Source organism: Copidosoma floridanum, unplaced genomic scaffold (genome assembly GCF_036245765.1).
Source record: "Copidosoma floridanum isolate Cflo_tuat_1 unplaced genomic scaffold, Cflo_Japanese_pri ptg000025l, whole genome shotgun sequence".
Taxonomy (NCBI): domain Eukaryota; kingdom Metazoa; phylum Arthropoda; class Insecta; order Hymenoptera; family Encyrtidae; genus Copidosoma; species Copidosoma floridanum.
In genome coordinates, this window is record NW_028321902.1 from 5,502,796 (window position 1) to 5,529,772 (window position 26,977).

At 39.2% G+C, this 26,977-nt stretch overlaps 1 protein-coding gene across 2 annotated transcripts in view; it reads right to left on the reverse strand.

Moving 5' to 3' along the window:
* The window catches only part of LOC106642709 (uncharacterized), a 39,866-nt gene that overhangs the window by 3,647 nt on the left and 9,242 nt on the right, over positions 1–26,977 (reverse strand). The window contains exons 1-2 of one of the 2 annotated variants that reach the window (XM_089595334.1): positions 10,137–10,515; positions 59–341 (exon numbers count right to left, since the gene is read on the reverse strand). In XM_089595334.1, coding sequence (XP_089451460.1) covers positions 59–256 — 198 coding nt within the window. In that variant the 5' untranslated portion in view covers positions 257–341; positions 10,137–10,515. Of the gene's footprint in view, positions 1–58; positions 342–10,136; positions 10,516–26,977 lie in introns of those variants that run through there. The other variant, XM_014357571.2, reaches the window with a different exon arrangement.

Here is a 26,977-nt window from a genome sequence, read left to right on the forward strand (position 1 = left end):
TGCGATCACACACCCGTTGAAAGGAATTATTATGATCGTTATAGTGTATTATACACACCTGCTGCTGTTTGCCGGAAAAATCGGTAGTCGCGTTGACGTAGAGCAGGCCGTTGGTAGGGTCATTGTTGAATTTGTCGGCGAACCCGTCGAAGGTGAAACTCGTCGACGAGGTGGCGACGTTGTTAGCGGTCGGGCCGGTACAGCATCCCGGCGCGGGAAATCGGTGCCTGCAGTTAGGACAGAGTACCGTCAGCATTGCGGCGACTCGCGGGGACTCTCGTCTCGGCTACGTGCAGCATAACCATCAGCCGGTCGACTGTGTCCTCTCTCTCGCTGTCTCTCTGTGTTGGAAAGACGGTAAAATTGTAGGTGAGTATATTTTCGAGTAGCGCCGAGTGCGGGCTTTTTCTTAAAAACTAATTACGTGTGTGTCGCTCCGAGTATGGGAGGAGAAAAAAATGCTCCGTTATATTCGTCGTCCGGTGTTATCGAAAGCGCGATAATAATAACACTCGTCGGTGGCTACTCCAGCTTATATATAGCTGTACGTATAGATAAAAGTGCGTGATCGGGCGTGTTACCTAATTCGTGGTATGTAGCGTACGCGTAGCGCGTAGTGGGGAATTTGGTTTTAATGAGACGCAACGCTTGCGTTTGGCCGTGAGTGTTTGCCGATTCGCGGAAACTATCAACATATAAATACTTATCGGCTCTTCTGATGAAATTTAGCGCGACAGAAACGAATTAGTGTGTTGGATATGGATTTTTTTTTTTTTTTTTTTTTTTTTTTTGACGCTTAGGCGCAACTTTGGGTTTTTTCGATGTTACAATCTGTTTTTTTTTTCTTTTTTAATGGATTTACCGGTAAAGACATTAAAAATAAAAATGTATAGTGATGAGTGCTCTATTGAAGAAAAAAAAAAACCCACGTGGTAAAACTATATAATTATGAGGTAATCCAAGACGTTTTTCGAATACCATGTGGATATTTTTGAAAAATATTATCAGGTATTTTTTGAAGAACCACACATTATTGGTTTATATCAGTAGAGTACGAGGGTAAAAACCAGCGATGTATTATAAATTATTTAATTTTTCGTGTCCCAATTCGTAGCGGGACAAGAAATTTGTAAAAAGCTATAGATAAGATAAGATTGGCTGTTCAAACAGTGTACCGGGAAGTTGCGCGGTATTTTTTGACTTTCGGAGCGCGTACTGAAAAAGAAAAAAAAAAAAAAATTTCGAACCGTGCTCTTCTATAATTACGACCGAGGAAAATTTTTCATTTATCGATTGTTGTTTGTTTGCTCGTTCGTTATCTCCTACCGAGGTATCTATAGGCTCGCGAGAAAGGAAACCCGAGGAGAAAGAAAGACGAGCGCCCGTTTCCGATTCAAGGAAGCGCGCGAATGTGCATATATAAAACGATCGGCGTAACAAAAGCCGACGATGATATTGATGTTGTTGTTGAAAAATTGATAACATTATTATTGTATCGATGAAAAGAAGAAAAAAGAGTTACGAGACTTTTTTTTTTTTTTTTTTTTTTTTATTTCACAAACGTAATTTTTATATTTCGTTTTATACGAGTGTGGTGACGCAACAGTAGTGCAGGCGGTGATAAAAGGTCGCGTCGTCAATCAACATTATCGTGTCGCACATTGACGCCAAAGCCGGATGTTTTCCGCGAAGAAAACGACGACGAGGACGATTCTTCTGTCCAATAAATGCACCAGCCAATAATCGCGATAGTTGTGTTTTCTCATTACGCACACGTGTCCGGAACAATAGAGAAGAAGAAGAAAAAAAAAAAAAGTGAGCTTAAGCCACACAACAGCTGCTCGGGGCGAAAATTCCCGGGAACATTTCCTTCCTTCCCCGGAGGGATTTTCGGTTAAAGGGTCGTTGATTCCTCGAAGCATTTTTCGTAATAGCCCCTCCCCTCCCCCCCGTGCTCCAAAGGGGGCAATAATAACAAGGTCCGTTTGCTCGAGCCGAGCGCAGGTGCAAAGACAAAATTTCTCTGTTAAATTTGGCAATTTAATAATGTATACATACACCCAGCTGAATTGATGAATCGAGGCAACAAAAAAAGCGCGGCGAGCGAGTATATACGTATATATTTTGCAGCGTCCGTCGGCGTACTCCGGCGCTTAATGAGATTCGGAGAAGCTCGCCTCGTTAACCGAGGGAGGTTTGTCAACAGTTTTCACTAATCGCCTCCTCCCTCCCCCCATAAGTTGGAATCGTTTTCGATCTAATCTCCCTTTATTCCACGGAATCGCGATTTTAACTAATATGACGAGGAGAAATTGATTTTTTTCCCCCTTTACTCTTCTTCCTCGGGTTTTTTTTTTTGTTTTTTTTTTTTTCTCGTGAGCTCACGTCGAAACTTTTCCTCGTTAGGGTTTTCGGGGAACCCTTTTTACATTGAACGCGTATACGGAGTCGACGCTAAATTATTTTTATTTTTTCGAGGAAACTGCGTTTGTGGCACAGCCAAACGAACCTATGCGCGATCGGTTTGTCACTGAGAGACAAAATTATAAAAATTACTGTGATATAATGGTAATCTGGTAGTGTTCGGTCATCCAGAGATATTTTACTATTTGAATAATAATTTTTAGCGTTTAGAACAGTAATTTTTACTGTTTGTACGATAGGAATTACTGCCCAGCAATTAAACGGTAAAAAGTTAGGTTGGGAAAAGTAAATGACACCATATTACCATTTTAGCACAGTAATTTTAATTATTTTTTTCCTTCAGTGTAGCTCGATTGATGAAAAAAAAAAAAAAAAAAAAAAAAAAAAGAACACGTGCGAGGGTATTAAACGGTTTCGACACGAGAGGGAAAAATAATTGCTCTCCCCTCGGTGGGCTAATTGAAAAGAGCCATAACGAGCGGTGTATGTCGTGGTTCGCGAAAGTGATCGAGGAGGAGAAAGCTCGAGTTTTTCCGGGGAAGAATCGCCCACTTGGGCCTCCCAACGTAGCCGATCGCGTGTCCTTTCTGAAAAATAATAAACGAGAGATCGGCACGCGCTGCTTTGTGCAGTTGTCCCGTCACGCTGGCGCTTGTGTACGCGGAAAGTGCACCGGACACACACGACACGAAAACTAATAAAAGTCGAGGAGACACACTTTGTTTCCTCGAAAGGCCCGCGTTGCCTAGAAATGGCCAATTTAACGCCAGTCCCAGAAGAAGAGAAAATCCTCTCGCCCTAAAGGGACAGGAAACGCGCGTGTACACTGTAGAAACAAACGAAATAAGCTAAAATACTGCAATTTTTTTTTTTCATCCACGGTTGGATGCCCACCGGTTTTTTTAACAATGTTTTTCTTGCTCTTCGGCGCGTAAAATCAGGCAAACGCATTTTCTCAAGATGTTTCTAATAAGATCCATCTTTGAGAGCCTTGGGAAAATGTGTTTCTCAGCCCGAGGGAATGTTATGCATGTACAATCCACCAGAGCCGCCCATACGATTTGAATGTGACTCGATCTGGTGGTGGTACATCGTCGAGAGGGAGAGAGAAAGCTCCGTAGGAATGCGGAAGTTGATTGGGTATAAGTGTACCGTTAAACGAAGCGATGTTTTTTTTTTTTTTTTTTTGGAGTTGCTTTAATTTTTTCACGCTCGTATACGCCTTGGGTTTTCCAAGAGACGTGGGCGGGGGAAAAAGAAGAAATCGATGAGAAAAACCTTTCCCCGAAAGATTCGACGTGTTTTGTGGAATATAGTCGTAACTCGCGCGAATTCGGGTCGAGAGCCATGTACAAAAGCTCGTCTCGAGCACAAAGGAATTCCCCCCTGTGTCCTTGCACCACAGCTGTGAAATTTGGACGTTGGGAGAGTTTTTTTTCGTAATCGCGATAATGGCACAATGGCACATTATCCCCAATCGGCGAAACCTTTTTTTTTTTGTTTTTCGAACGCTCTGCCGCAAAGTTTATACATGACTACGTAACGCAAAGCCGATTATCCTCATCGGCGAATTGAGGTTTCCGAGAAGATGATACCGCGATGCGATCGCCGATCTGTGGTAAACACGTTCTTGGCGTCTTTTTTCTTTTACTCGTAATGAATAATTGTAACGTAGGCGTCGAAAATGGGATTCCTCGCAATCCTGGGATGATTTTTGTGTACGTTGCTTCATTTTTGTCGGGCATAGCTGCAATTTTTTTTCCATCGATACAACAAATGTGAACCAAGAGAGAGAGAGAGAGAGCATTAACTTTCATCGTAGCAGCAGTGGATATACCTGTATGTGTATATATATATGAGAAACGGTGCAACGAGCGAATAACGAACGAAGCAGCTGCGGCTATCTCCATCTCCCTCTTGCAGTGCTGTGTGCCTCAGAGGCACTGCCTCTCCGAAGGCGCGCAACCGCGAGAGAGAGAGAGAGAGAGAGCACACGGTGTGTGTGTATATAGAGCCGACGAGGAGGAGAGTCGGACGTCGTCGGGGCAATTCGCAGTATTCCCCCGAGTAGCCCGAAGCCGCGGGTTTCCGCGAAGCGTCCCGCCGGCGCTCTCTATAATATATACCCACCGCCGAGCTCGTGCCTCTCTCGCCATATACCCACACACACACAGGAGGCCGATCCCCCAAGTACATTTAGAAGTCCCGGCGAGAGAAATCCTCTCCCCGGAATTCTTTGGTTTTTAACATTATAATGTATGTATACGTGTACGTTCCTCCTCTAGTTTCACCGAACAATCGCCGGTTTTTCCCGATCCATCGCGTTTGCCTCCCGGAATTACATTCGTACACACAGCTTTTAATTGCAACGGTTCGGAGAAGCTACATGGTGTGTATCCCCCCCCCCCAACTGTTGCGCGAGAGCTTTTTTCTTTTTTTTTTTTTTTTTCATGGCTGCCGTGAAATTGATTACGTAAAATATATGGTACGGAGAAAATCCAGTGCCGGAGAAAGTACCGGCTTACTCCGAAATCCTCATTTGTTTACAAAGCGTTCGATTATCGTTAACCGATCAAAAGTACGTTATATGATCGTTATCGTTGGAACACGAGCGATTTGCGTTTGCGGGGGAAAAAAAAAAAATAAATAATAATTTCCGAGATAATTTCTGTACAAAGTGCAATCGCAACGAGAAGGTTAGGTCGCCTGCAGCTCGGATCCCGATACCGATCAGCTGAGGTTGTAAGTATAGCCGCGCGGAATTTCTATACAACATATATGTGTGCTCATCGCTTTCACCGCGCGCTCTCGTGCATGTATATATATATAAGAGCCAAAGCGTGAAGGTGTACACACAACATCCCCCCGTACGTATATATGTATATGTGTTTCCGCGTTGGGATTTTTTACCTCTGACTCTTCGCCATGTGTGTATATATACATACACACACCTCCTACACGCGTCACGACGCCTCTTTAGCCTTGTCCGCTCTCTCGCTCGAGTGCATTTTTCAACGATGATCCGTTCGCTCTTTTCTCTCTCGGTTGGTTCTCAAGTTTCTCTCTGCCAGGCTCTTTTGGCCTTTTTTTTTTTTTTTTTTCCTCTCTTACAATATATAGGCACTGGGAACCCGATGCCGCATCGACTCAACGGCAGCAGGTCACCGTTTTGGGAGGGGGAGTTTAGAGCCCATTATCTTGAGTCTCCGCGCACGAGAGCAATCCTCAGCGTCACGCGGTACGTGTGATTTGGATCGGCGTGACTTTGACCCTTTTAAACAGACCAAAAATGCGAAAAATGCATCGGGTTATATGTGCCCAAAGAGCCGGAAATCACTCTATAGTGAAGTACAACAACTTCAAAGCTCGTATACGTAAATGTCACGCGAAGCGGAAGGAAAGGAAATACATCATTTTTCATCCGGCTTGAAATAGACGCCCCCTTTTTTGGTTGCCTCTCTCTATACGTATATGTGATACAGTACCGGTGTGTGATGAATAATTCATTTTAATCGCGCGCTACTGCCCTCGTCTCGAGTGTTGTAAGTACATCCGAAAAATATTTCTTGGCGCTTTCAGGAAGGTTGGCTCTCACACTTTGGGTGTACACGTGTGGTGGAGGTAGAAATCGAAAAACGACGGAACCGTGAATCCTATTATTTTCTCTTTCGGCGTACGAGGTGAGTGTCGCGAGCGATAAATTCGTCAAACTCGGCGGCGTCGGAGCGGAAATCCTCGCGACGCTCGCAGAATGGCAGATCGGTACAACCTATATAAATTACGGTGTAGTACACGTATACGGGTTGGGGGGCGCTCTAATCAGCAAATCGGCGAGTTCCGGTTATTGGCACGACCAAAGCTCTGCTGATGCAGGTTTCGCCGAATAGCGTCGGCGAGAGCTTTAAAACTTGATGAAAAAACAAAACTATAAGCTTGTCCGTGTGTGACACTTTCTTCTAATTTCATGACTAAAAATATTATATCGGAATTTCATGGAGGACGTAGCCTCCTGTTTGCGAGAAATTTTGTTTCCTTTTCAAATTTTATGAATTTTCTATGCAGAATCGCACAAAAAATAAAAATATGTACAAGTTAATCGCAATTCGAAATTGGAGGGAGCCTTGACCTTTTCAAAAAGGTTATACTGTCATTTGTACATCTGTATCAATCCAAAACAAAAGTTCTTGTCAACAGCTAATAATCTTTGCAGTTTTACTGTTTTTTTTTTTTTTTTTTTTTTTTTATTAATCTTCATATGAATTTACACGTTTTGTACGAGAGTATTCACGTAACCAAAAGCTTATTTTTCAGGTTAACCGTGGCGCGATAACCCGAAAAAAATGATTATCTTACATTTGATGTTCCCGGAAAGTAATACCTTAGTGCATCAATTCTGTCGCGAAAAATTTTACCACCCCGACTCACAAGGTATTTCGAGGTATTTATCTTTTATGCCGTGAGCAACAACGTCGCACGGCTTATATATACATAACATGCATTTGTTGCTACCGATTGATCTTATTGTTTATGGTAGATAACGCGAATATATTCTTTCAATTATCAGTCGCTGTATATAATTTTTTTTCTCTATATACCAGGAACGAACGCTTGAGAAAAAATCGTACAGATACGTGCCGTATTTAAGTTTAACGATAAATTTCAAAGAGACGATCGTTTCGAGTTGAGAATAAAGACGTTGACACGCGTCTTTGCGCCCATTTGGCTGATTATTTCCCCCCCCCCCCCCCACACGCGCGTGCCATTGAACCCAAAGGTCGAAAGAATTGCTGCCGAGAGGGAGGAGAAAGAAAAAATTAATTTTCCCCGAAATCATCGCCGTCTCTGTTTCTAAATCAATATAAGCCGTTCCCGGGAAGGGAGAGAGATACGGGAAAACCCTACCCTATACCTACCTACCCCCTCTGTGTTTGCCGTGTGTACGCCTTTTCGCAATAACGCGCACATACATTTATATAGCATACACGCATACATATACAGTTAGCGCGAACTCGCTGGCGAAATTCCGACTAAAGATCATCGGCCGTCGATAATACACCGCCCCGATAAGAGGAATGACTTTCATACACATTATGTTACCCGCTAGCCTGCACCGACAACCCAATATTTTCAATTGCCAACTTTATGCGTACCTATATAAATATGCGTACGGCTGACACACTTATTCCCACGCTAATGAGAATTCAAGCGCCTTATCGGCCTATATAATTGCTCGTTGCGAGTGCGCAGGTTGCATTATCGCGTTACGCAACCCAACGCATGTGTGATGGATTTGCAAGATTACGCAGAAATGTAAATAAAATAGAGCTTTGATGGGGGGGGGGGGGGGAAAATCACTTTTCGAGAGAGAGATGAGTAAAGAGAGCGCAACCGATGTACAAGTCGGATAAGATAATAGTCCCTCTCTCGGAACGGAGGTGAAGAGGGAAAAAAAAAGCGCAGTAGCTGCGAGAGAGAAAGAGGGAAAACGGACTTTCACGGCTCCCGGGAAAAAGTACGCGCCGTCGATCGGGGGACTGCATGCATGGGATTAAGAAACACACGATTTTTATCTCGATCTCGTTCTTTTCCTTTCCAACGAATTTTTTTCTCTCTCTCTCTCTCTCTCGCACACCGGGACAATAACGACGCTTGTGCAACGTGTTTTACACGAAACGCGCGAAGGATACACGTGGATTATGCAACCGCGCGCGCGCGTGTGTGTGTGTGTGCATCGACGACAAACTTTTTTGTTTTTTTTCGCGAGAACGCGTCATTCATTAGCACGAGTATTATTAGAACGCGTACACACCTGGACGCCGCGCGCGTTACGATATTGGTTTGCTCTTTCAATTCGGGAGTTACGGCAGTGTTTGCGTTACGTAAAAAACACGTCACGTGACGTGCGTCCGTGATTTTTATTTTTTTTTCTTCTCAGCTGGGAAACGAGAAACGCGGCGGAAAAATCCTACCGAGAAGTCATGTATGTATACATACATCGGGAGGGAGAGAAAAATGCGTGAAACATGGGTGTACCTGGAAAGGGAAAAAGTAAAAAATAATAATCGGCGTTGCGGCGGTACAGAGTATGTTGAAATTCCGCCAGGGGGAGAATTTGCGCTGCGCTCTCGCATAAATCACAATTTGTGTTACCTTTGATCGGATCGTTGGGCAATAAGTGTTGCACTTCACACCAACGAGAGATCGGAGAGAGCGTGTGTATTAAAAATATACCTCGCGAGGAGAGACGGCCCGTACTTAACCGTCGAAGCGAGGACCGCTGCATCAGCAGGGGAGAAGAGAGAGTCGAGAGGGTCCGAAGGGTGTTCCGAGAAAAATTTCGAGAGCAGCTGCAGCAGCCGCGCCGAATCTAAATTTTAAAAAGGAGCCCCGTCTACCTGTGCGCCGTGTATTGGGCCTCCACCCCCCAGTGTGTGTGTGTGTGCGGAGAGAGGGGAGAATTAAAAAGAATCGCAGACACTGGGAAGCGGCATCTGCTCTGCAATGCAGGGGAGTGTGAGAAGGAGGGCCTTTTTTTCTCTTCGTCGCACCTCTCGGCCGAGGGAAAAAGGTTACTGACACGTGATCGCTGCGGAACGAGAGAGAGAGAGAGAGCTGATTCTTCTCTCTCTGCATTTCTTTCGATTTATACCGCAGACGGCCGGCCACGCGCTGCCCTTTTCGAAGAACATAAGGCCGCACGCTTTTCCACCTTTTTTTTTCCCACGTGCCTTTTCTTTCTTCTCGTTTCGGATTTTTCTCTCGCGTACACATTTCACCCTCGAATGCGTTCCCAAAGGGACAGAGTCATTGCTCCGAAATGTGTTTTCGAGCACACCGTACGCAACCGTCCCGCGAAAGCGAGCGACTTTCGAAATATCCCCGTACGCGTCTTTGGAAAAAAATAATGTTTAATTAACTGCGCGCGTAAATATACATATATAAATGTAGGAGCGTGGCTTTGGAATTCGCAATGAATATTACATACACACGCGCGCGGCGCCGTTGAAATTTTTTCGCGGAACGACGGCCGCCGATAGCTTCCAGCGAATATAATTAATTCCGCCGAGGATTTCTAGCCGTCGCCGCTGTAATACGCTTCCATCACTCCCCGGTCGTTGGTTCTCGCGACTAATTGAGCGAGTTACTTAATTACGGGGGAGCGATTGCCGATTTTTGGATTAATCGCTTTCTTATACAAACATATCGTAATAAAAGGAGGAGCGATCTAATCTCCCCGTACGTTAAGCGAATATCGTGGCCGATGCGTGTTCCGTTCACACTTTTTTCGAGGCGGTGTGTATGGCTATACACACGGCAGCAGCAGCTTCGTTTCCTCCTCGATATATATCTTTGGCTGCTCATCTCGGCCTCTCTTTCTTTCCCCCCCACCCGTGCACAGCCTCTCTCTCTCACATAATACGCCTTCGGAGAAAACCACTGAATCCCCCAGGCCGCGAAACTCAAGCCATTAAAGCCGAACCTTTTTTCCGAGTATCGCTTGGCCTTAAAGAGAAAAAAAAAAAAAAAAATCGGCAGAAGCAGCAGACGAAAAAAAAAAACAAAAAGTCGGTAAATCGTTTGTACGCGCTCTCGCTTAACTGTACGGGAATGAAAAGTGGGCAACTGTAGTTTTGGCAAAGAAAAAATTTAAAACCAACAACAATAAATAAACAAAACAAGCTGCGTTCTGGAAAAAAAAAAAAAAAACTTGCCTCCAAAATTGTTGCCTGGTATGCTTTTGCTCTGCGTATGTATGTGCAAGAGCGTCAACTGCCGTCTGATGTTCGCGCCGGTTGTTTTTTGGCGAACAAGGTGCGAAACAAACAACCAAACATGTGTGCAGGATCGATCACTTTTATCGTATCATTGATTCTTCCTTGTTTTCTTCAGGCACTTTGATTTCTTTTTTTTTTTTTTTTTATTTTACACCACAACGCAGCTGCACTTCATTTGTTTCTCTCGAGCACGTTACAAAACAACAAACAACCGTTGCAAAACCACTGCACCCACACGACCGCGTCGTTGATATATGATTATAGATCGCGAAAGTACAAAAGTATCGACGAAACAACGAGGGAAGTAAAAAAAAAAAAAAAAAAAGAAAAAGACGGAACGGAGTGTGCACTGACGTGAGCGTACGGCTCGATCACCGACGCCCGACTGGCGACTGTCTGAATGAACCTATATAAAATTACGTACGAGAAAGAGAGTAGGGCCTCTCCAGTCTCCACGCTCTCTCTCGCGGGCGACCGTCTGTGAGGCAACGGCGCGCGCATACCAGCTCCGCCGCCGCTTTTTTCAAAAGTTGACGCAGAGAAGGGGACGTGAACGATTAAGGAGGGGGTAGAGTAGAGAAATGTGTAGCCGCTACGACATTGACTGTTTTACATGATGAGGGTGGACGGAAGATTAAAACCTCGATTGAAACACCGCTTTTTGCAAATTTAAAGTTTTCATATAGATTAGGCCCTTATTACAGCACACTAATTTTATTATAATCGTTTTCTTTAATGTAATGTTTCGGATGGATCGAAAAAAAAAATAAAGAAAAAAACTTGTGTGTTTTAAATAAGTATACTAGTTTTTAATTTCTTTATACTAGAGTATTCAAAAGTCATCGATGCAATTACACTGGAGGCAGTTTAATTCGTTGAGCGGAAGGTATAAAATTTGTCAATGAAAGAGATTATGTGATGGAAACAGCCAATGGGAATCGAATATTTGAATTTCCCGTTCAACGAATTAAACAGCCTCCACTGTTCTTTGAAAAAATAAAAAAATATTTATGAATAAATAAGTGCTGTTTAAGTCGTTATCCATCATGTTTGGCCACTTTAAATGGCACATGGCCCAGTGTTGTCGTGGGGTCGAACAAATAAATCAGAAGCTAATTGGGCTTGAAACAGATTTTTTTTGCAATCATGAAATTTAAATGTAGCTAGAAACAAAAAGCGTCAAATCTCGGTGGAGTTTCGAAGTGAACAATGTTCCCAAATTACTTAGAGCCCCAATACAACTTACAAAAAGTAACGAAAAAATTCCAAACACTAACTTTCGGAAATCCCACTTTACACATCAAAGTACTACATTTGTCGCGAAATGACTCATATTTTATGTAAATTTTTTTATTATCACGTAGTATATTTGAAGCAAACAAAATTAAATGTACATCGTTGGAAGAAAAGACGTTCTGACGTCAAACACTTGGAAAGTGATTCGAAAAATCCGAGGTGTTCAAACTAGACGTGAGTAAAAAATCGTCGCTTTGATAGCCGTAAATGATAACATTGAGGTTTTCACGGGCCTACGAGCAAATTTATTCGACGCATTCGATCGAAACGAAACCGTGGACAAAGAAAGGCAAGTCGTTCCATATCTAATCACTGACATTTAACGTATCCCAGGAACACGCATTAATACTGCAAACCTGTGCTGAAATTCTATACCAATTATTATGACAGCATATCTGATTTTATTCATTTTATATATTTAACACGAGCTAGCACCTTAGCATCGCTATACTATACACTACGTTATTTCGTAAAAAAATACCCTTGATCAACCTCGAGTGACCCTGGATGATTCAAAGTCAAATGTACATGCATACATATAGGTACACAGCTGCTCCAGATTGTAATCATACAGAGCAGTGAGAGGAAAAATATTTTTTTGAACCAAAAACCTACTAGAAATTTTCTTTCTTTTGTTAAATGTAAGCTTAATCAACTTAAATTAACGACTGCAACAAATTTCTAGTTTTTATTTCAACTGATCTTCGAAACATATCATTTGCAAAACCACTTACTTTTCATTACCTGTTAGAGATAAAAAAAAAAAAAAAAATTCAAGTATCAAAAGTTTTTTGCTCTACCTTACAAGTACATGTCTAATTGCTATCGTGTCACAACACTCCAGTCGAGCTATCAACTTTTTCCACTACAATCAAGATAGTTAGACTGTTATTTCGTATTTTTCTCTGTTATGTCTAAATTATTATTAATATTTCTTTTACTTATTAAGATTACTTATTATTAAAATTACGTAGAAAAAATCATTGTCAATTAATGAGTAAGCCATTCGTAATTTATGAGACCCATGTCAGTACAAAAATCTGTTTTCTGGCAACAAATCTAACTAAAGATTGAAAAAGTCCGTGAGAGAATAGTATCAAAGGCGTATGAGCCTTTTCTTTATATGTTATATTAATAAGTGTATACAGTTTCCTACAATTAAAAATTCTTTGTTCAATAATTCATTACGTAGATCATTTTTCTTTGTTTATCATAAGGACGAAATATTAACAACTCAATGAAAGTGTATTTATTTAACAGCATCAGTGAGTTACAGTGCAGATATTCCTCGTTCAGATTTACTAGAAAATAGTAGAAATATGATAATAAGCAACAACGTCGTATATTATTTGGAGAAAAAAAAAAACGCGGAAAAGTAACTGGCAGCTTATACTTTAGTGACAAAGTTCATTATTTTCAATAGTTTTGGAGTACTGTAACAGTACTCTCAGATAACGACAATTTTTACTTCCATTTGATACTTAAAATTAACGCAAAGAGGGTCGTGAAAAACAAGTAAACAAGTAAAGAAAACTGAGGGATAAAATCTGAAAGTTCCAAAAACGTTGACACAAGATGTTTTTCATCATAATGATCGCAAGCGTAATTCATCAAGACGGTGCTTTGAAAAAAAAAGGTTTGGTTTTAAAATAATTGACGAAATAAGCTTTTTATAAACTAAAGAAAGAGAGAGACAAGCATAACTTTATATAAAAGACAGATATTTCTTGTTGAAACTTTTTTTTGTTGAATTTTCTAAAAGAATGAATGTGAAAGGTTTTATCATCAGATTGAATATTGTTCTTTCGTTCCATAAATTTGTAAATGTTTGATTTTCACATTATTCCTTTATTAAAACAAAATCATGGTGTACTTTACATACGATGCCGGTTGTAAAAATGAACTCTAACACTTTTTTTTATTCACATGAGGAGACCATGTTTTACACACAGAACAATGAACACGTCCTACGGCATTCGGTGGCTCGTTTGTTAACTTGCAGCAGTTCTCACATACCTTGGATGTCCCAAATGTTGTACCTGTTTTACTGTTACTATTATCATTACTGTCTCTGCTATGACTGTTGCTACTCATGTCGTTACTGTTATTAATTCTCTTTTGATGTGAAATCCATATGTATCTCTTCTTCAAATAGTATTGCTTCTGATAACAAAAACGACTTTTTAAGTGACTGATAATATCTTGCGAGAGTATAGTTTTAATAAATCTTAGGATTTCCAGTAGTAAAATTTTGTATGCATGGATGTACTATTGTCTAGCACTGCGTGAGTATTTTTATACTTAGAACTTCTTGTAAAAAAAATAGATAGTTTGAAAAATGAGATGTTAACAATTCATTGATACGTGTACACAAAGAGATAATACGTATTTGGTGCATATAATATTACATGAAGCGATTGTACAATACCTAAAAATGTCGTAGTCAGCGATATTCAGTTAAAAATGTAGGAGTAGTTCGATAGGTTCTTGTAATTTTATGTGCTGTAGGTATCTTGGCAGTATCGGTGGATTTATATAGGTTACACTGGTAACAGTATGGAATCAACAACAATAATACTAAAGCAGGTTATTTATGACTCTGATCCAATATTTCAAACCTAGTGTGTTTATTTCCGGAGGTATGACAGTCAACTGGAGTAGTTTGGTGCCACGACTTCGCTCTGCCTTAGTTTTTGGAGGAAGTAAGTTAATCATCTTTAGTGCGCGCAGTATGACAAAAACAGGATGAATGATCTACTAATTACAACTTCGAATAAGCCATTAACGGCATTTTTGAGATTTCAATTACCAACGGCCTTCAAATATGACTTTCTTAAAAGATAAAGTATGTATACCATCTAAGTGTTTTTAAAAAGTTTAATGTGAGCTACATATAGCTTTCCTAATTAGTTAAACTATTTAATAAAAAAAAATGTACATCAGTATACCAATACGAACAGTGTCATTAATGTCAATGATCGTCACCGTTATATTTATGTGCTGCAGGATTCGATGAATATTTAAAAGTTTTGGATAAAACATCTTCACTCAACTGAATATGTTTCTTTGCATTTTACCAAGCATCCAATAATAAAGCTACTTTGTAAATTTAATTGTCTCCTAATTTATATTACCTATCTTATGTTTAATATTCCATTATCAGAGTCTCATAAGCACCTCTGATAAATATGTTTTGACAAACACAAGTAAACAGTCCACCTAAAACACCGTATCCTTATTCTCGAGAGACCTTTAACAAAAAGGAACTTTTAGCTTCTAGTAGGTATATTTAAAAAAAAAAAAATTTTTATCACAACTTAGAATACCCATTATGTTACACTTGCATTTTTCGTGATAAATTATGCTTAAATAGGTTTTATCCCTCGGTATCTTTATATACAATTATGTCCCTCTTACAATCGTTCGACAACATAACTCTGAACAGTTTCTATCCATTTATTTATTATTTATTTCCTATCTTACGATCAACCCTGTCACCATTTACGAAGTTACACAAGATTATTGAATATTTTGTTTATTGCTGATGAGATATCCATTGAAAGTACATTGTTAATATGTGAGAAATTAGTACGGAGTGATGAGTCTGGCTTGACACTAATATATTATTGTGTAATCTTGGAGGTTTTATTTAATTGTAAATAAATTTTCATCCAACTTTCTAACTAGTATAGAGCTCCCTTAAACATGTTGTATGATTTAAAATAGAGGTAACATAGTTTTAAAAGTAACAAAAACGTACTGAGTATGAATTTGACAAAATACATTACATTATTTTTATTTCTACATTTTTTATTCACTATGAGCTACATACACCCAAAAAATAATAACTGATAACTTTTTTCAAGATTCATTTAATTAATAGTTTTTAATAATAATATTTGTATACCATAGTCGAGGTGGCAGAACAGAAAACACGGGAAATCGGTCGATACGCTCAAAAAACCGACGAAGGTTTGAAAATATCTCAATTAACGTTGCAGTACATCAGATAAAAATTTTCTGCTGCACACCCGAACGATTACGCACTTGGAATAACATCAAATGGGCAATTATACGCGACAATCAACTTTCCAAGCGAGTCAAGCAATCAATTAAAAAAAAAAAAAAAAAAAAAAAAAAAAACGATTTTCATCATGTAACCCTCATTATATTATACACTCCCCTGAACGTCCAAACGAAATAACGCAAACGCCGAAGCGGCGATCGATCACCCGCCGTGCACACACACGCCATATTTATATACCACGAGGATCGTTCGCTTCAGCAATTTGTAATCGTGAATATTCATAATTTCTATGATGCATACACGTGATACACGGGATTCCAGGGAAGGAAAAAAAAAACGAACGAGTCGCGGAAAATATGCGCGCGCGAGTTTCTTGCGAAATCCGCGGGAGAAAATATGTCACACACCAGCGGCGCTCGCCTTCGCGTTGGATTACGCAGGTATATTTTTCCACGACGGCAATATTACATACGCACGCGCGCGTGCACGCATATATTTTTTTTTTTTTCCTTCCAAGATTCAATTATAAATGTAACAAAGTTAACAGGCTTTCGCCAACCCAAGCAGCCTCGGATTTTTTCGATAATTACCGCAAAGAGAAAACTTATATATAGTTTCGAGAAAAAAAAAAAAAAAAAAAAAAAAAAAAGAGAAGCGAAACGCCGCTCAAGTGCCGAAGGAGAAAGTCGGCGAGTTGTTCGAGTACCTCTCTCTCTCTCTTATATATATTGTATGCATATAAAAAAGAAATAAAAAAACCATAACGAGTCGGAAAAAGAAAGGGACATATACCCCCGAGGGAATGTCAAAGAGGCGGACCACATGGCACTTCTTTTTTCTCCTTGTGCACTTTATAGTTCAAAAGTTGGGCAAAACCCTCTTTATATACATAATTGTACACTTATGCATTGTACACTTGGGACATACGATGACAAAACAGCGTGGCCGGCGAATTTTTGTAACATTCATGGGAAAGCCGCAACCTGCAGTAATAATAATATACACCGACCACAAGGGAATGCCGATTGGGAAATATCGGCTTGAAAAATATGCCGTCCCGAAATCGTCTATGCGCTTTTGTCACGCGCTGCCAACACAAACGCTTACTCCGCGCTCCGGGAAAAAATATTTAGAAAGCTCGAGCGCTGAAAAATAGCTCTTCTTGTGTGTACGCGTCGAATCATCGATATTCCACGCTATAAACCCTCTTTTCGATCTAATGCTTCCTGAAAAAAATCGCGCCCACGCGGAATCACCGAAAATTACGTAACTGGGAGCAATCGCTGCTTGAGAAAAAAGAGCTTTGACGGAAAAAAAAACAGAGCCTCTCTCTCTTTATTACAATGAATAAACGATCTAAATTTGTGGCACATTTTAACGTAGCAAGACGTATACATGTCATATTCTTAATAATTGTTGTTCAGTTGTTTTGTTTTTTCTTTTTACCGTTACTAATTAAAATGTAAGTATCGTAAACGCCACAAGGGCATAAATATATATATTTGTACCACGTGCTCGATGTGCTTAAACTAAAAATGTAATGTGTGATGTGCAAGAGTCCTTGGTCCCAAATAAAGAAATCCAAATTCTCTATGTGCATCGGTGCTACCGAGAGAGTATACATAACAACAATGATTATACGGAGACGACAAAATATATTTGCCCAGCAGAGAGAGAGAGAGAGAGAGATGTGTTTTTCTCCTCCTCTAAAAAAAGGTCCATCGTTCGTCTAATCCGTGCGTGTATATAATACGCCTATGACTCGGTCGAGGCTATAAACGGTAGTCGTTAAGGCGTTAACGAGCACGTGCGCGCCTGTGTCTCCTCTTCCAGAGAGTACATCGGAGTCAGCGAGGAGGTACACACACACACACACACACACACATTTCCCTTCTTCTTCGCGGAAGGGAAAGTGATTTACAGCGGCTCCAGCCCCGAAAGTGAGAAAAATCATCGACCCCTCCCTCTCTCGTTTTCGTGCTGCTTTTCCGTTTCCCCCCCTACATGTATATAATACACAAGTTCCGGCGGTGGCTGCACGTCGCACAAACACTACTGCGTATACATTACACCGTGAATGCGTATACATATATATATATATACATATATATATGTACGTGCGTACCAGGAAATGACTTTTAAGGGGAGAGTTTTTCGCGATTGTCCTTCCACTGTACACCCAAATCCTTTTTTCCCGACTGCCGTTCGGGCTGATTTATGGATTCGATGGAAATGAATGGAAATTCTCCAAGAGCGTCCTCGAGGATTATTAATGTATGCGTCGAGCCGTGAGACGTGGGTGACTATAGTATACATATGTAAAAGGGTTAAGAGAACGTGGAAAGCTTTACGAACCTGCCGTATACGAGGTATTTTTGTGCCATAGTCGAGATGGCCTTTTTTTTTGTATATAGACCTGCCCTTGCGAGGAGGAGAGAAGAAACAGTTATAAGCGTTAATGTCCCGTTGCATGTTTGCACTTTGCATTCCATTGAATGGCCCCGAGTCGCTCGTTGCAATTTTTTTTTTTTATCATCCCTCGACAAAATAAAAAGAAAATAAAGTTAATCATCGCATATGTGGAGTGTGAACGGCCTTGATTCCAAGGGGACGGCTGTCGCGAGATGCGTATCGCACGAAAACAACTTGGGTTTTCCGTGGTTGGTTTGATCTATATCTTCGAGGAACGCAAATATTTTCATTTCGAATGACGAATCGATCGCTTCTTCAGAGGTGTATCAAACGACTCGCGGGAAAATCGATGTCAAATCGCCCAAGGACAACGAAGCCTTGATACGTAAAATGCAGGCCTGTACTTTGTCGCGCTCCGATTCGCGCCGTGTGTGTATACTTGAATTGTACATTCATCGAGTGCTCGGAATGCGGTGCTTACGGATCGTCCACGTGAATATATGTATACATATTTTCGAAAAAGACCGAGTGTGTGTCTCTGCATCTCGTGTATAAAGTTAACCTTGCAATATTATAAGATGATACGTTGTAATTATTTTAAGCAAACACCCACGGCTACGTTTGCACATCATTATGTGTCAGCTGGGCCTCAATCGCGTTGCAAAAACGGCGCCCTCCAACGAGAAATTTGATAACTATGTGGGCCTAGCATGATATCAGTATATCTGTTTAACCGATTACAGTCAAGTTGGTCGGGCATTTAGATATACTTACCGATACGCCAAGCAATTAACACATACACAAGTATCTCACTTACAGGCATTTTGTTATCTATACCAAACTAATGATTGAAATTTACTATTAAACAAGCCGAGCAGCAAGAGCTCAGTAGCTGCGTGGTTAAGTGCGTATGAAAGCCTTAGCTATCAGATATTGAGTTGCCAGGAGGTCCGGGTTCGAAACCAACTTTCGACGTAGTTTTTAAGCGGTGTTGGGTAGAAATTAATTAATCTATAAGCCTTAGTCAGTAAGCAAATAGATTTTAATGTAGAATTAAAAATCGTAGATTTAAGGTAGAGTAGTAAGACTAGATGTAAGGTAGAACAATAAGAGTAGATCTTAAGGTAGAATAATTAGAATAATAATTAGAAATAACGTAGAATAAAAAAATAGGTGTAAGATAGAATAAGAAAAATAGAAATAAGGTAGAGTTAATCCTAGATCTAAGGTAGAATCATAAGTAGCACATTGAGGGGTTGTAGGGTCAGATAGAAAGTAGGATAGGGAAACTGAGCCAGGAGCCTTACTAGGGTGTTAGAAGATTGTAATAACAACTACTAGGGATGACAGGTCAGCTAATACCTGGCTCAAGCGCTGTTGTGCGCACCCAAATTTTTGCAATTTTTTTTTTCAATCCATACCACGTGCTTAATAAACTTATTGATACCATGAAAATCTATTTGGCGATGGTAAAAATATGTTTTAATCAGATAGAAGTCTTTAAATCAAGGGTAATGGAACAAAACTTTTAGTTAGCAACTGGATACATTTTTTTGACTTTGATAAAATCTCTGAACAAAACATTTAATATTATTTAATTGTACATTTTAAAAAGGATCACCGAGATCGTTTTCAGGCATTATCAGTACACAGTGGCTTTTATTTAAAAATAAAAGTAGTTAGACGCATTACATTACTATTTGACGGGGTAAAAATAATTATTAGCATGAAAAGTCAAGTTTGTCTTGTGCTGCGTATGAAAGTGATTATATACTTGATCATTTGGTCCATAAGAAGAAAAACAGCTTTATTTGTATATTTGTACACAAGATAGTCCTTGAATTGAAATCTTTGGGCTCTGCAAGCATCAAAATATTTTATACATTGCGCTGTTACGTGTGATGATGGCCTTATAATTTATTATATATGACTTTAACATTTCGGTAAAACATAAAAATTTATACTCGAGGAAAAACCATCATTTTTATGCATTCAGTTCATCTAATACATGCATGATTTGACAGACAATCATACTAGAATTATTTAATTATTTTCGTAATAATCACTGATCATTATTTAAAATATTTATATGCCACTAACGTTCTCTGATACTTCTTTTTCTAGATGAAAATTGATACTCCTGAATTGCAGAATACCTTGATCGTGCTGATGAATGACTCCGAAGAGATGAAACAGTTTCTTAAAGTTAGCATTATGTTAATTTTGGTTGTTTTGTTTTGATAAAAAATGTTTGTAGTCGTGAACTTGATTAAAGAAACAAGAAGCATTTTTCAGATTTCACGATCTGAAGATAGTTTTTGCTAAGCAGTTTTTATTCATTTGTATACGTTTTTATACTACTTTTGTAATCACAGTAATTGAGTGTGCGATACGCTTTTAGGAAATATCCTTGTGGTTTGTAACGGACAACATTCAATGGATGATTTTTTTGAGTGAAAAAACAAAAGCTGATGAATTTTTCTCCAACAACTACATTCCTTTCAACTGCCTATTTCTCGTAGTGCAGAAAATTACGGGTATAAATGCTCGAGAGCTTAGCGAAGTTTACCAAATTGCAAGGGATCGAGAATTGATTAAAAGTCATTTTGGAACTTGGGATGAAAAGAAAGGATTAAGGGCAACTAATCTGGCTTTTGATCAGCGCAGAAATGATCTTCAAGGACAAATAATCCGAGTTGGTTGCTTCAAGGTATTTTACCATCATAAAGAGGTAGAAAATAATGAAATGTATTGTTTGACGAGAAATTCTTTAGTATACAAGTTGTTGTCGATATCAATAAATGTGTGTTTGACCTTGTTGTGGAATTATGCATTTTATTTTTTACACCTTTAAATATGATTAAATGTAACAGCGAGTAGTTGAAATATTAGAATAATTTAATTTGGACAATTTTCAACAGAATAGGAGTTATATTTTATATGCAAGGTTGATTAAATTGGTATAATTTATACAATTAATACTGTACTTCAACGCAAATAAATAATTAAAATATGAAAGAGTTATACAACAGTAATATAGAGATCTAGACATGCTGTTTATCTTGTTCTCCCATTTATGCGTGTTATTAGTGAATACCTGGAGATAAGCTTGTCATGAAAGAATCCTAATTGTCTTTTCTTGTCACGGATAAATTTTTCGTTGTCCGAGCGATAGAGTCTTGAGCGAGTATACAAACTATCTGTTTGACTTTGTTGCAGATTCCACACATTCTTGAAATAGATACCGATTCCACTGGCAGGATAACCATATGGAATATCTTTTTACGAGCAGTACTGGACAATTTTCAGACAAACACGAATTGCTCGTCAGTATATATTTGTCAATTGAAACTGCAGTTTGAATTTATTAAACAAAATATCTGATTATTTGTTGGAAAAATAATTTTAGTTTGACGTTCATCAAAAGAGATACCCTATCGGAGTGCACGAATAATTAAATCAATAAAATAAAATTAAATAATTAAATCAATAAAAGATTATTTTAATATTTAATTCCAAAAAAACAGTTGGGTTTTTAATTACCGCTGCTTACTCACCAAGGCAGATATTGTTAATAAATATACTGATAAACTATTGGGTTTCTTATCGCCGATGCTTGATTGCTTAAAAGGTTATTTAATTAAATTAAATTTTTTTTTTGTGATTCAAGATTTAAATCCTAATTGAATCGTTATTATTTCTTGAATCTTTGAATCCCGTGGACAGCCCCTCGAAGTTAACGGGCCCAGTTTTTAGATAATTTTACAATCCGTCCCTGCCACAAGTCAGTCAATAATTAAGCTAAGATTTAAAAAAAGAATTTATTTAGAAATTTCAATACCTTTTTCTTATCATTACGAGAAAGGAGAGTAATTTTTTTTAGTTCTATTTTCACGTAAAAAAAAAGTCAAAGTACATCAGTGTCTTATTAATTCGTAAAAAAAACAGAATATACCATATTAATTTATTGAACCTCTGAATTAGCAGTGTGTTTTATAGTTAATTCCATCAATTAATTTAATTTAAAATTTGTCGATGAGTAAAATTAAATTTGTAAATTTGCATTTTCATTTAAAATATTCGTATATGTATAAAATAGTTTAGAGATTCATCTGCAACTGAATTTAATGTTAAACATCGAACAAAATTTTTTATCTTAAATCTCGGTATCTGGGCCCGTTACCTTACAAACAACAACGAAGGTGTGGCTAACATCGATTTACACTGCGATCAGAGAGAGGAAAAAAAAAAAAAAAGAAATATATGTCGTTCGGCTACCGGTGCTGTGTCCTCTAGGTTTTCGGCAAATAAAACTTGATTTACAAGGCTCCCCTCATTATAAAGTATCGAAAAAAAAAAAAAAAAAAAAAAAAAAACCATGCAGACATCTGTCTTTTGTGCGTTGGATCATTGAAAAGAAATGCGTGTAATTTCTGCGCGACAAAAGATCGGTATCGTTTTAAATTTTGAAAAAAATATACAAAAATTTTCAAATCGGTGCACGAGCGCCTCCGGCCTCTGCACGCGCCATAATTACGAAAATTACACCGAGCAGTATCATGCATGCATGTTACCTGCAGCCACAAATAATATTATGCAAGTTATGCAGACGCGAAATTCCTTCCCAAGAATTCCGGTCGGGGAATGCAAATTTTCGTGTGGGCCGCCCAACGGGGTCCTTATATATATTTTTTGGCTGTCATATTTGTTTTTTTTCTCTCTCTTCCCTCCCCGATCGCGCTGACAAGTTTATCTGTTCTCCGTGTGGATCGACGGCGATTCAAGGAAGAGGAGACTATACTCTCGCCCGTTTGAAGAAAAGAGCGATTCTTCGGGCGTGTATACACAGGGTCCGAGAATTGGCACGTCCCTTTTACCGAAAAAGCAGAGCCGCCACCAAAGACGACGACGACGACGACGATTTTTCTCCCTCTCTTTTTCTTCGGAGGGCCTAGCTTTGAAATTAGACGCTGATTAATTCTCGGTGCTGCCACTGTGTGCACAATATATATATATATATATATACCATCGCACGCACTCCGCGATACATGTACACGCGTGCACTGGTTCTTCGCGAAAGCCATTAGGACGTAAAATCGCTTTGCGGAAGGAGAGAGAGAGAGAGAGAAACGTGTACGTACACACACGGAGGAGGGGACAAGTGTTCCTCTTTCCTTATAAACGACGCGGTCCGCGGAATAAATCCAGCCCAGCCCAATTACTCTTCGTGCTCCGCTCCTCCTCGGGCGAAATAATTAGAACGAGAGAGGCATCACGGAATTGATCTCCCTTTCTCTCTCTCTCTGTGTATACAAATGTATGGGATGGACTTCCGGTCTGTGGTGGATGGACTCGCTGCTCGATGAAGATTGAATCAAAGCAACCGAGCCTTCAGTTCTACAGTGTCAGCGTGGATATGAAACTATTTTTTAGGCTTTTTTACCATTTTTTTGAAAAGAATAGGGTTATTTGATAAAAATAACGACTCGGTTACTGTGCATCGATAAATTTGTCATTGCGAGTATCGCGTTTGCTAGGATATACATTGGAAAGTGAAAATTAGATTGGAAAAAATTTATATGTAGACTTGGGCATGGATACTTTTTCCCTTTTTTGGAACATAATTTCTTGTTAAAAATGTATAATGCTTCGTCAATATTAAGAAAAAAAATTTTTTTTTTAAATTACTACCAGGCTTTATTGCTTAAAAAATTTGTCCCAACATAAACAATGCATTACAATTTTAAAGAAAAATAGAAAAATAGCGTACCTACATATTTCATTTTAATTACCTAACAATAAAAAAATGTATTGCGTTTGTCTGCGAGAAAAAAAAAAAAAATTTCTCCGTACAGCATTGCAAGTAGTTGCATGAGTAAAAAATATATTTTTCTTCAGAATGCACTTTAGGGAGGAAAAAAAAAAAAAGAAATTTGTTTTCAAGTGTTTGAATCTCCATAAAAAATAATTGCGCAAGTCCCACTGTATATAAAACCAATCGACCCTTTAACCTGCGGGCGCGCGCTTATAACGACGCGTTAGTGTACATTACACACAGACGGTAAAGTCATTACAATCGCCCACAGACGCATTACGGGCACAATGCACGTAAAAGCTTCCCGGAATCCCTCGATCTCCCTTTTCGCATGCAACGACCACAATGTCGTCGCTCTACACACACACACACCCAAGTGCAGCACATTTCGTCGAAAATACATCCCGAGCGTATACCATACTCACGTATACCTACCGGTAATTGAAATTGCAACAATGCAAAGCACACGCCTCCCCCCCCCCCCTCGCGCGCTCGTTCTCATCGGAGCCATATGGCTTCCAATCACTCTCCCACCCTCCCGACAAATTGCAATTAGTGCGCGTGTATAGCTCTTCCGCTCTCGCTTTTAATTAGATTCGCTTCGGCGCGGCGTCGCGCCTCGTCGATTTTTCGATGTGCCGAGCGCCCCCCCCCCTTTTTTCACAAACTCGTTTTCGCGGAAAAAGCTCGAGCGTTTTAATTACACAAATTGTCCGTCGTTGTCGGGGAATTTCATTGTGAAAAGTGTCGCTCGAGTCAATAATGAAAAAAAAAAAAAAAAGGGTGCAGAAGCTGCACCAAAAGAGGAGGTATGTAAGGGCCATTGTGTGCCCTTTTTACGGGGAAGTGTCGGGAAAGTCGAGAGATTTACAGTATATACAGGGACTCGAGCTTAAAACGCCGGGACCGTGAAAATCAGCTTAGAGTCAGTTTCTGTTGACCGAGGGACATGTTACACCCCTTCGCAAATAGTATACGCCATTTCGGGGAAAACGAAAGTCACGGCTGATGGTGCCGTTTAAAGAGCCACTGCACGCGGCGGCCCGAGGAATTTTGCGAGAATGCGAGGTGACTCCTCGTTTTTGTTTTTTTTTTTTTCGGGGGAGAAGTGAAACTGGTCTACTATAAAATATACCTGTAATATACCCTAGATAGAGATCTCTCTCTTTTTTTTTTTTAGGGGCAAACCGTTGTCGTAATCGTATGGTGGATAAGAGTCTCGGTCGGTGAATTTTCGGGGAAAGATTGCTCATCGGAAGGAAAAATGATGCTTCTTCGAGGGAGCGAGTTAGTTCGTTGGTATATACGGGCAGAGAGGAGGGAGGAGGTGCTGATTGCGATGGCTTCGCGGAAATCGACGATGACGACGAGCTTCTTTGGTGATTTATTTTTCAAAGTAACGAGAGGCGCTTTTTTCTTCTCTCTCTCTCTCTTTACCCATCGGAGGGACTTTCATTAATTTTTCTTTTCTCCTCGAGTGTCGGTGGAAAAGTCAAAGATAATATTTCACGTTGTCCAATACGGTACCATAAATCTCGCAAGGTATAATAATTATTCAATCATTCAGTGACATAAAAAAAAAATATACACAACAATTTAATCAAAGCTATGACATGCTTATATTTTGATTACATGAGATTAATGTGCTAACAAACCATAAAATGTAAGATAAAAAATCATACTCAATACGCTATTGTGTCTAATTTAGTACTGTATCTCAACATGAGGTAACAATATAATTGCACAATTATTCAGTACCATAAAAAGCCACAATAATGAAATTGCTTATTCCGATCTCACTTGATAAAATTGTTAACAAACCGTAAACCGAAACCAAGAATTACCTCTATGTGCAAACCATAAAATAAAGAATGGCTTATAGTATATATATATGACCGACTAGCACAACTTTTTAATTGATTAAACTACCCAGCTTTGCAATAAAAAAATAAATACGGTGTCAATGTTATTGTAAAGTTTTGTAGTTCATACGAATAAACTCCGAATTTGATAAAATTATAGTACGTTTTGTTGTTTGTGTAATTAATAAAATTTGTATGCATAATTTAGGCTGGAAAACAAATTGTAGAAAAAATCGCTTTGGATCTTTGGAATTTTCCTAATTTTTTTTCTTGAAAAATTGAATACATTTCATCATTCTGGTATATAATAAACACTTTCGCAGTAAATATGGATGCTACTACAATTATGTACATAATAATTTGTATCAATGGCTTTTTCGAGTGTTTTGTTTTTAAATGTGAACACTACTTTTTTCAAAAACGATAAAACTAAAATCCATATTTCATCAATGGATGTTGTACATTATTTTCCATATACGGTAATTCGAGCACCAAAACAAAATAAAACTAACCAAAAATCCATACATATTTCACCCAACACAACACCGTAGCTCTCTCTCGTCAGCTTTTTCCAAGCTATACATTAATCGGGATCAAAGCTCTCTCCCCTCGATACACGCACTGCATGCACGCTGTCAATCATTCCGAGAACTCCGAAAGCCGCGTATGTATATTTATACATACGTATAACTTTAATCTCGGCGATCATCATAAAGCAATGATAATAATAATGATGATGACGATGATAATCGGCCCCTGGTATAACGAGCTGTGCGGCTGCGGGTCCTGATCCGATTACCCCCGCGTGCACGTATATATATATATATATACACACGCATGCATGCCTTCCTGAAAATCGGACAGGTTCTCGGTATTGGCTCTCTTCCATACGTGAATGTACAGTACCCCTCGCCGAGGTTGTTCGAGATGAGTAAGAGGGAGATACGAGATTATTGTATCGCGAGCCCGATCAATTCGAGTGTAATATAAATGCTCGAGCGCGCGTTACATTCGCGATTTTGTTGGTATGGTCGGGTGGTTCGGGTTTATTTTATTTAAGCTCTAATTATTATTATTTTTTTTTTTTTTATTGCAGAAATATTATAGAGGGGGAGATTTTTATTTACGCCGTGTTTGATTTAGCAGATATTTATTGTGGTGGATACGTCTTGAAGCCTCGGTGAAGGTGGGCGTGGTATCTTCAACTGTAATGAAATTATCAATGCAAGGTGAAGTTTCTTTCATTATTTATATGGGCGGTTGGATGCATTTTTCATAAAGTTTTTTTTTTTTTTCTTCATAAAATTAATTAAGAAGTACACTTGCGATGCACTTTTCCCTTCGAAAATCGGGATGTTTATTTGAT